Source organism: Curcuma longa, chromosome 11 (assembly GCF_044706935.1).
Source record: "Curcuma longa cultivar G26 ecotype Majalengka, Jawa Barat chromosome 11, ITB_CL_G26_1.1, whole genome shotgun sequence".
In the NCBI taxonomy this organism is placed as follows: domain Eukaryota; kingdom Viridiplantae; phylum Streptophyta; class Magnoliopsida; order Zingiberales; family Zingiberaceae; genus Curcuma; species Curcuma longa.
The window spans coordinates 10,991,332-11,002,682 of NC_133871.1; the positions used below are offsets into that span (position 1 = coordinate 10,991,332).

The window sequence follows — 11,351 nt, forward strand, 5'->3', positions numbered from 1 at the left end:
CTCCTTAGGGGTCGGTTGCTCCATTCGGCGACAGATCATTTAAGGAGAGACTCCGCAGACGGTGCGCCGCAATGCAAGAAGGAAGGCTCGGCCGGCCATGGAAGCGAGGCGGGAAATCCTAGAGACTAAGTGCGAAATGGATGAAGACTCTACCGGAGGTTTAGAATTTATAGTGAGATAGACGGCGGTTCGCGAGAATCGAAGGTTCGACCGGGAATGAATCGTTTCATGGATTCATTGGGCTACATCACTACACATAATATCCCAATTATATCAAACAACCTTTTCATTGCTCTCGAGATGAACACTGACTTCATGAAAATTGTGCGCATGTTCTGTTAGGTGGAAGGGTTGGGGAAGATGAACTTGTTAAGCCTTTTTTTCTCCGCATTCCAAGTTAGGTTCAGTAAATATGAAGTTTATCTTGTTCACTATATTGTATTTTCTTGTCATAGCTCGCCAATTATTTGAAACATGTTGGTGTGCGAAAAGGAGATGCAGTTATTATTTACCTGCGAGACCTGCTTTTCCCCCCTCCCATCTGACAGCCCCCCTCCCTCCCACCTCCTCTCTCTCCCTTTTAAATTACACTTTTATCCTTTCCTTTTTATTTATTTATTTTTTATTCTTTTTAAATTTTTAAAAAATTAATTAAAAAAATAAAAACTAAATAAAATTTAAAATTTAAAAACAAAATTAATTTAAAAATAAAACTAAATAAAAATTAAATAAAATTAAAAAAATATATAAGTATTAATGAAAAAATAATAAACAAAATTATTTTTAAAAATAAAATTTAATTATATATATATAGAGCTGTCAAATATATATGGCGGGGCGGGCTAACCCATGGCGGGTCCATCATATGGCGGGGCGGGGCGGGCTAACCCATGGCGGGTCCATCATATGGCGGGGCGGGGCGAGCTAACCCACCAATTTAGCGGATTGAGAAATCTCCAACCCAACCCAACTCAAGGTGGGCCGCGGGTTAGGCGGACCAACACGCGGGCCTGTTAAAAAATAAAAAAATATTAAAAATTTTAAGTTTGAAGTATAATTTAAATTGATTAAGTTGAAAGTTTTAAGTTTAAATTGTATTTAAATAGATGAAACCCACTAATTCATTAAGTTTTATAATTTAATTTTAAAATTTAAAATAAATAAATAAACTTTCTCGATCCGCGAGCCAACCCAAGCCCACCGCGGGCCAACCCACGCGGGTCGCAGGCCTAGGCGGGTCAATCCACCTCAACCCATCTTAAAATGGATTGATAAAATTTCAACCCAATCCACCTAAATTTCTTGGCGGGACGGATCAACCCGGCGGGCCTAACCCAACTTGACGGCTATATATATATAAGTATTAATGAAAAAATAATAAATAAAATTAATTTTAAAAATAAAACTAAATAAAAATTATATATATATAAGTATTAATGAAAAAATAATAAATAAAATTAATTTAAAAAATAAAAATTATATATATATATATATTTATATAAAAGTAAAATAAAACAAAAAAAAACAAAAAAAAGGGTAAAACTGGCATTTGAGTGGGAGAGAGAGAAGAGAGGATGGAGGGTGCGATGTCAGAGGAGGGGGGAAAAGCAATTTACTTTACCTGCCTATGCTGACGGAGTTGCCAATTGCAATGTTAGCATGTGCTCGTATATGTGCAGTCCACTCAGTAAGTTGATGAAATCTTCTCCCAAATTTGCAGTTTAGATTGGTTTTAAGAAATAAAAAATATTGGTTACAAGCTCCATTCAGGTGGTATTTGCGGGCTTCTCTTCTGAATCACTGTCACATAGAATTATTGACTGCAAACCTAAAGCAATAATAACCTGCAATGCTGTGAGGAGAGGTTCGAAACCTATTCATCTCAAAGAGATAGTTGACAGCGCCCTCAGAGAATCTGTCAAAAAGGGAGTTACAGTCGGTATGTTATTTATTGGATTAATCTTCTGAACATGGTATGGAGCACCACATACCTATTAAGATGTGCTGTTCAACTTCATACTTTCAACTGCTTTTCCCATCCTCAATGACATGGATTGCATTTTGAGATGATTTTATTAAATTTATCTCAGCTTTTCATGATAACTAAGTTGTTTTTGGGTTATGATGTGCATGACTGAGTGTTTTGTGTTTGAGTCACCTGACTAGTTTATGTCAACAAATGAGAAAGATGTAACAAGTCATTCTTAAATGTTGTTTTTAGTATAATGACATTCCCAAGGCAATATGATGCATTTTTGACCTATAATTTTTTGTTGTTTTGTCAGTATTTTCTCTCAAGACAGACTCTTATCTTTGTTCCTTCATTGATAGAATCTTATTCTGCTCCTTTGTCACTTTTTATTGGAACAGACCTGTGTTTGACTTTTGAAAACCAATCAGCCATGAAGAGAGAAGATACCAAATGGCAGGATGGGAGAGATGTCTTGTGGCAGGTCTGGGGACTAGACTGCTCATTATTGACATATTGCAGTTATAACTCTTGGGTTATTTTGTTCTGACGTCAATTGTTGAGGATTTGAACTTAGTTACCAAATATTTTCTTAGTCGCATATTTCTGGTTAGCAAGTAGCACGAGAGACTTCAGCATTTTGTGTTTGCATTGTGAATTCAGGATGTTGTCCCTCTATTTCCAACAAAGTGTGATGTGGAATGGGTTGATGCAGAAGACCCACTATTTCTCCTATACACTAGTGGTAGCACTGGGAAAATAAAGGTTACAAATTTAGTATTTATGGGATTTCGTCATTCTTTTGTACTAAGTACTGGATGCTTATGCTATAACATATAGGGTGTTTTACATACAAATGGGGGATATATGGTATATACAGCAACAACATTCAAGTATGCATTTGACTACAAACCTTTAGATGTATACTGGTATGCTTACCTCTTTCTCTTTATGGGCTACTCCAGAGTATTTTTTGTTGAAATTAGTTTTCACCAAACATATCTGTTCTGCATATGGATTAAGTATTTCCTATCTTTTGAATTAGGTGCACTGCTGATTGTGGCTGGATAACAGGGCACAGTTATGTTACTTATGGCCCACTTTTGAATTCAACAACCATTGTAGTGTTCGAGGGAGTAAATAGTGTCTTTTCTCCTTTTATTTTTACATAAATTTTTACCTATTGTTGTCTTTATAGTAATTGGCAATGTATACAGTAGTTATCTAAGTCCAATTATGAAGTGACTTTCATTCATCTTAGCTAAGATGTGTGATTCCATAGTCTTTTTGGAATCACATAAACAAAATTGTTCATCTTGCTAATTCCATGCGAACAATTCATTTAGGCTCCAAATTATCCTGACGCTGGACGCTGTTGGAATATTGTTGATAAATACAAAGTGACAATATTTTACACAACCACAACCCTAGTGCGCTGCTTAATGCGTGAAGGTGATGAGGTAAGAATCTTGTTGTAATTTCATTTATGATTTATTAAGAATCTTGTGTAATTTCATTTATGATTTATCATTAGTTTACTTCAAGCAAAATGTTTCCTTTTTCTTTGATACTTCTTAGTTGTAGTAGATACTGGTATATGTAATGCATATTTTCACATCTTGTGTTAGAAGTAAACATGTGTCTGTAATCTGACATATCAAATGGGCTTCTCTCTTATCATATGCATCTCAAAATTTATTTTGTAGAAGCTAAATTTTCTGTCACTAGTTTTTTTTCTTGTTCGGTCCTCTCAGGATGTACCACTCTTTTAATTCACCAAGCAGATGTTCACTTCTTGTGTCTGTCCTTCATCTATGTAATAAAATGGGTTGTTTGGTTGTCGATTTTACAATGGACGAGAAAATATTCCATAATAGCCTGTCAAATAACATTTTATGACTGATTCTGACTACCAAGAAACTAAGAGACTCAAGGCAGTATGTTTATCCTGTCACATGTAACAACAGAACCTATTCCAGCAAAATGAGAGAAAGAACTCCCCGAATGCCATTATTGTCTTGTTAAAGGCAGTATGTTTATCTTGTGTCTGTCCTTCGCTGTTTGCAGTATGTCACTCGCTATCAACGGAAATCTCTCCATGTTCTTGGTAGTGTGGGCGAGCCAATTAATCCTAGTGCATGGAGGTTCACCTCGACCCTTCAACTAGCTATCTTGTTCTAACTTTTTTCACTATAACAGCTTCCTTAATATATCTTATATACATATCTTAGGTGGTTTTACAATGTTGTTGGGGATTCAAGATGCCCTATATCGGATACCTGGTGGCAAACAGAAACTGGTGGCTTCATGGTGGCCAAGTGGGCTCTGTTCCATCCATGGTTTTCTACAGTTTTAAGTGCATCACTTATTAAATGTAATTCTCTGTTAATCTGAGCTGTATCTTTAAATCCTATAATTTGATTACAGATTACGCCTTTACCTGGTGCATGGCCTCAGAAGCCTGGCTCCGCAACTTTTCCTTTCTTTGGAGTTCAGGTATGTATTAATCAGACTTATTTACATGGAAATAGTCTTTAAGCCTTGTTTAATAATACTGTTTGAGAAAGTACCGCAGCCAGTTATAGTTGATGAGAAAGGGAACGAGATAGAAGGTGAATGCAGCGGGTATCTTTGCATCAAAAACTCGTGGCCTGGTGCATTCCGGACACTTTATGGTGATCATGAAAGATATGAAACCACATATTTTAAACCTTTTGCTGGTTATTATTTTACCGGGGATGGATGTAGCAGGTATTTTCCCCCCCCCCCTAAGACTTTCTATTGCATATGGGCGTTCTGGTTCTGAATTTAATTATGGAATGATTTGCCAATTTTATTTGATTAGCTAGAAGTGTTAGATATTAAGAAGTCGTACAATATACTTTCTCTCTTTTTTATGTACCAACATCGTGCTGGATACCATCGCACTTGAGAATTTAAATATTATAGCTCATGTAAATTTTCTCACAAAGTTCTTATTGTGAAAATAACATGGTTCTCATCAGTATTAACAGTATCTTGATTTGTTAGGGACAAAGATGGTTACATTTGGCTCACTGGAAGAGTTGATGATGTCATCAATGTGAGGTACTCTAAATAAATGGATGCAAGCATATTATTACTTTTTGGATAGATATTGTCAAGCACAGAGTTTGTCAAGCATTTGTTTGTTATTTTATCTTATGGGGTTGACGGGTTAGAGAACTTAATTTCTTCTTTGCAGGGGACATCGTATTGGCACTGCTGAGGTAGAATCTGGCTTGGTTTCTCATCCCCAATGCGCAGAGGCTGCTGTAGTTGGAGTTGACCATGAGGTATAAGAACACCATACTAGTTGTCTACAGGCTATACCACTCCCAGCAATAAGAACTTCATTTGTAGAAAATCTGATTGCCATAATTTTTCCTGTTCTCAGATCAAAGGTCTGGGAATTTATGCATTTGTGACTCTAGCGGAGGGTGTTCCTTACAGTGAAGAACTTAGGAAAAATTTAATTTTGGTGGTCAGAAATCAGGTGTGGTTTTCTTTAAAAAGTTTTCTTATCATACCTGGTTACACAATCAATTGTAAATAATTCGACTTATAGAAATCTTCTTCGTTATTTTTGGATATGTTTTCCAGTTTGACGCCTTGTGCCCTATAATTAGCTTCAATTTCTGGCTACATGTTCACTACATCGATAGTGATGTGACATTTTTATTTCATGAAAGTTGAAACAAAACGTCTCTAACCTTAACTATGCATGAAGGTTTTGCATATCAATGCTATGTAAACTGATTCGGCAAACCGATCATAGTTTTGTATCACAAACTGAAAGCTAACTGCATTAAAAATTCAAATGGCCAACTAGAGTTTGATTACCTGATGATCATCAACATTTAAGTATTTCCGAACAAGGAAGACATTACTTTATTTCCTGGTTATGCTCACAACATGGATTAATGTTACCTTGGCCAAACAGTGTCAATTTTGTATAGCTAATAGTGCACTAATTTTTCAGATTGGTGCATTTGCTGCTCCTGACAAAATCCACTGGGCGCCTGAACTACCAAAGACAAGGAGTGGAAAGATCATGTGGAGAATCTTACGAAAAATTGCATCTAGGCAGTTAAATGAGCTTGGCGATACCAGTACGCTCGCTGACCCAAGTGTTGTGGACCAGCTAATCTCACTCAGTGATTGCTAGTGAAGGAAAGGTGGTTGTAGCAACAGAACAGTCAGAAATCAGAATAACTTAATGCATATTTCTTGTGCTCTTTTAGGGAACTTTAACATGGTAAAGAAATATATGAGGCATTGTGTCTGGTTTATTGTAATTGTTCTGGATGATGCTACTTCAATTATGTTCTTCCATTTGAAATTGTTACAAGAACAAATAAAAGACCTTGACTTTCACCCTGTTTTAGTAAAAGTATAAACATCAATCTATCTATTCATATACATTGAGGTCCTGTTTTATAAATATATATATTGCAGCCATTTGAAGTTGTTTCTTTTAGTGCTGCTCGGTTCTAGATTGAGGAAGTTGGTTAGTGAAGATTGAACAGGAAAGAGCTTGGCTGAGTTTTACAGACAGATCATCCAAGATGGGCTACTAAAATGGGGATAACTTCAATACATAGATGATAGAGAGAAGTCCTAATTGTGAATGAACAAATTCAAACACGAAATTCAAAAGGATCTTTCTAATACTCGAGGAATAAGAGGCCAGACGAATTATCATGAAAGATTTCATGTTTTTAGCAGTCAAATTATAGCAAGAGTTTCTAGTTTTTAGGACAATTACATTTCCTTGGGAAAATTGCAATTTTCAGTTTGGAAGGAAAGGAAGGCTCAAGCCAGACAAATAAAAGCAATTGTTTCACAACTCCATTAGTAAGAATTGGAATCTGAAAAACTTCAGTAAAAGGTCCATTTTATAAGGAGGATTATGCCAAACAAACTCCCAACTTTGAGTTTTTCTCTAAGTTGCGTTCTGTTTCATTTTAATTCTCTTCGCCAGGCATCAAGGTTTGTTACAGAGCAATCTTGACCTCTTTTGATAGGGTTCAGATGGAGTTGCAGTGGAAAGGCCCCTCCCGTGACTTTCTACCCATTTTTTATGCTTAATAGTTGGTTGGTTTATGGAAGGGAAGCTACAAAGAAGCTCGACCTTAGTCAGCAAACATTACTATAGATCAGATGTACTAGCAGCGCATCAAAGATGCAGTCATTGATTCTTCTGATAGGCCACAATTACTGCGAGCAAACATATTAATGGCGAGGAGATGAGATGTCATAATTGGGATTTAAAATATGACAACCTTTGCACCTTGAATTTTTATCTCTTTCATATTTCCAAATAAGGAAAAAATCAAATCAAATAAGGGGTGTTAAGCTTTTTATCATTTTGACGTCAAGCTATTTTTCCGTAGAACCTCCCTTACAGTATTGTCATCACATTAGAGTTACCACCAAGTTCGATATGGATTAGTGTGGTTCTTCTATGCCTAAGACACTAGATTATTGAACCAGACCATGAATGAAGAAAGGCATGAGAGAAAAACATATTGAATAGTGATTGTGAGGCCCCAATTCTTGACTAGAAGGGACACCAAAGGCCTCTGCTCTTCTATCCCTTGGATATATAGAGAGGGTGGGCAAAGTTTTTGGTTTTTCATGTTGTCAAACAATTGAACAATGAAAATAGATAGCGAGTGTCTAATAGAATTGATCAAGTCTTGTAGGAACAAGGTTCGAATCTCTCAATCTGTTAGGATGCCTCAGCTGCATCATTGCACTTCCACTTGACACCTATCGTAATGATAAACGGCTCATCTCGCTGTGACCTTATTTTGGATTCTCAATACTTTTGTTGCTCCATCCCCAAGGACAGAGAACCCATCGCTGTCTCGATTGTGCTACCGGGGACTTTGGGAAAGTCGGAATACAAGTGCACTCATCTTGAGGTGGGCTTGCTACTTAGATGCTTTCAACAGCTATCTGCTCTGCACTTGGCTACCCAACGTTTACCATGGGCACGATAACTGATATGATACACCAGAGGTGCGTCTAATCTTGGGGAAGATTAGATCATGTAAAATCCAACAGCAAAGGGTATAAAGAATGTATATGATTCAAAAAAATAAATAAAAGTATGAACCATTCTGAATACTGAAGACATTTTGTTATGGAACTAACACTAAAGATTGTGTTGAGTTCAAGCCAATCTTTATTAATTATGTAACAATGCAGCTAAAAAGCCAATTTTGGCATGTCTATGCAATCAGAATAATGTGATTATATGCTCAAAATAAATAGTTCTCTTACAAAGATATTGGTTAGTCCCAATATTTGTCCAAGCTCAAAAACCAACAAGACAGGAATTAAAAAAAGACAGGAGTTACCTTGATAAGCCCGGGAGAACAAGTGCCTAGCCAGAACCTTCATTTCTGTTCCTTGCCCCCACTTCCATCATCATTACCGCTTTTAGCTCCTTCGTCCGAGGCCCCTTGGTCCGGTACAGTATCAGTAACGAGTGCCAAAGGCCGGTGCACAATTACCTCGTCGACTAGCCCGAATTCCTTGGCCTCATCAGGGGTCATGAACATGTCACGTTCCATGCACTGCTCGATCCGTTGAATAGGCTGCCCCGTGTGGCGGCTGTAGATCTCGTTGAGGCGCTCACGAACTTTGAGAATCTCCTTGGCTTGGATGGCAAAGTCAGTGGCCTGGACCTCGCCAGAGATCCCACCAGATGGCTGGTGGATCATGACACGGGAATGGGGGAGGGCGCGCCGCTCGCCAGGGGCGCCAGCCGCAAGGAGTAGCGAGCCCATGGAGGCGGCCTGGCCGAGGCAGAGGGTGGAGACTGGGGAGCGGATGTACTGCATGGTGTCGTAGATCGCGAGGCCGGCAGTGACAACGCCACCTGGGGAGTTAATGTAGAGATGGACGGGTTTGGAGGGGTTTTCGGACTCGAGGAAAAGAAGCTGGGCGACGATAACAGAAGCCGTGTCGTCGGAGATAGCGCCGTTGATGCACACAATACGCTCCTTGAGGAGGCGAGAGAAGATGTCATAAGCGCGCTCGCCTCTGGAGGTTTGATCGATCACCATGGGGATGAGGCTGTGGGAGCGGCAACCAGCACCGGCGCGCCGTGCGGCCGGATCCGGCGCGCCGTGCGGCCGGGAGAATGGATCCGGAGAGGGCCAGGCGGCGCCACAACATAGCGCAGTTCAGGTTAGCGCAGTTCAGGTTAGGGTTTTGCAGAGAGAAGAAATTTAGGGCGGAAGAAGGCTTTTTATTGGGAGCAGAGGGTGACGAAATCTAGGGCTTTTTATTTCATAAAGTTTTGCATTTTATTATTAATTACTAAAAATACATATATATTTTTAAAAAAACTTTCTTTAAGATTTTTCAGAAAGATTACAATTTATAAATTTATCATGAAATCTTAAAAATATACTATTTATACCAATATCTATAAATCTATCAAAATATTTATTATAAATAAACATAATAAAGTGGAATAAGTCCTGTAGTAAAAAATAAAATATATTGTTCCAATGATTTCACATGGTTGATTATAAATAAAAAATAAAATTTACCATCTCAACAGTTCTAAATGATCAATTATATGATTATATGTCAAGAAGTAAATCAGAAATGACAATAGGATTGAGTAAAAATTCAATTAAGTTGAATAAATCGATCGAATTTAAAAATTTAATTTAATTATTTTAAAATTTTGATTATTTTTTTAGAAAATCGATTAATTCGATTCGATTTTGATTTTAAAATTTCTTATTTGATTAAATTAAATTAATTAAAATAAAAAAAATAATTTATAAATTTGTAAGTAAATATATTTATAAATCTCTAACTAATTGATAAATATTTTATAATATTAAAATTTTTTGATTAATTTGATTAATTCAATCAAAAATTAGATTAATTAATATTTTATTGATTCGATTTTTATTTAAAAATTTGATCTGATTCAGTTTGATTCACGTTAGAATTGTATGAAATCTAGGGCGCAAGAAGGGGAGCAGGGGTGACAAAATCTAGGGCTTTTTATTTCATAAAGTTTTACATTTTATTATTAATTACTAAAAATATATATTTATTTAAAAAACTTTCTTTAAGATTTTTCAGAAAGATTAAAATTTATAAATTTATCATGAAATCTTAAAAATATTACATCAGATTTATACGATATCTTTAAATCTATCAAAATTAAGTATTTATTATAAATAAACATAATAAAGTGGAATAAGTCATTCGTTGTAGTAAAAAATAGAATACGTCGTTCCAACACTTTCACAAGATCGATCCCAAGTAAAAAGCAAAATATGTCGTCCCAACGGCTTCACATGGTCAATCCTACGATCATATGTGAAGATATAAATTGAAAAACTACAATTGGTAATAGGGATGAGCAAAAATTCAATTAAGTTGAATAAATCGATCGAACTGACCGAATTTAAAAATTTGATTTGATTATTTTAAAATTTAGATTATTATTTTTAAAAAATCAATTAATTCGGTTCGATTTTAATTTTAAAATTTCTTATTTAGTTAAATCGAATTAATCAAAATAAAAAAAATAATTTATAAATTTATAAGTAAGTAAACTTATAAATCTCTAACTAATTGATAAATATTTTATAATATTAAAAATTTTTAATTATTTTGGTCAAAAATTAAATTAATTGATATTTTATCGGTTTGATTTTTATTTAAAAATTTAATCGGTTCGGTTAGTTCAAAAAAAATTTAGTTCAGTTCGATTTCGATTAATTCGGTTCGATTTTAACCGAATACTTTGTCCTAGTTGCCATTACGAGAGAGGACATTATTTTGGCTTTGCCAAGATTCGATCTGTGCCCACTGCAATAAATCTACTCATAAAACCAACTCAACCACAACTCCGGGGACCAATAAGTCATTCGCAACTCTAAGGATGATGGTTAAAGTTATTATTTGACAAATTATTTTACCATCAATTTATATACTAAATTACCATATCTAAGTAAGTAAATATGAAAATTTTCAAAATTTAAAAATAGATATTTATTTAGATATAGTAATAGTGTATAAATCTATAGTGTTTTAATATAAGACTTGTACATTTAGTATTTTAGACATTCCAAGTGAGATTGTAAACTCATTGCCTCTTAAGAAGAAGTAGTCGAGTAGAGACTTTCTAAGGTGACGCGTCATACACCAAACACATTATAGGTTATGGAATAGAACTAAAATTTCTAAACCATATTGTTCTCATTTATTTTATTATTTCTTTTTTGTATCTATATTTTACATGAACAATCGAATACACACAAGTACTTCATGCAAATTAAATATTGAATTTGCTTTTGTATCTGCTAATCTTAGGTAT

At 35.5% G+C, this 11,351-nt stretch overlaps 2 protein-coding genes across 2 annotated transcripts; one reads left to right on the forward strand and one right to left on the reverse strand.

Moving 5' to 3' along the window:
• Positions 1 to 216: 216 nt before the first annotated feature.
• Positions 217 to 6,362, forward strand: LOC141837099 (acetyl-coenzyme A synthetase, chloroplastic/glyoxysomal-like). Its single transcript, XM_074724564.1, has 17 exons — positions 217 to 324; positions 456 to 507; positions 1,617 to 1,687; positions 1,771 to 1,939; positions 2,371 to 2,453; positions 2,633 to 2,734; positions 2,810 to 2,898; positions 3,015 to 3,105; positions 3,316 to 3,429; positions 4,037 to 4,113; positions 4,201 to 4,279; positions 4,397 to 4,465; positions 4,545 to 4,720; positions 5,000 to 5,056; positions 5,193 to 5,283; positions 5,385 to 5,483; positions 5,970 to 6,362. Exons 1-17 carry the CDS (start codon positions 217 to 219, stop codon positions 6,153 to 6,155), a joined length of 1,713 nt encoding a protein of 570 aa, XP_074580665.1. The 3' UTR covers positions 6,156 to 6,362.
• Positions 6,363 to 8,225: 1,863 nt separating this feature from the next.
• Positions 8,226 to 9,178, reverse strand: LOC141840297 (uncharacterized). The gene is given in 2 exon segments (XM_074728238.1): positions 8,226 to 9,127; positions 9,129 to 9,178. Coding segments are annotated over 2 exon segments (783 nt in total). The 3' UTR covers positions 8,226 to 8,394.
• Between the last annotated feature and the right edge of the window lie 2,173 nt (positions 9,179 to 11,351).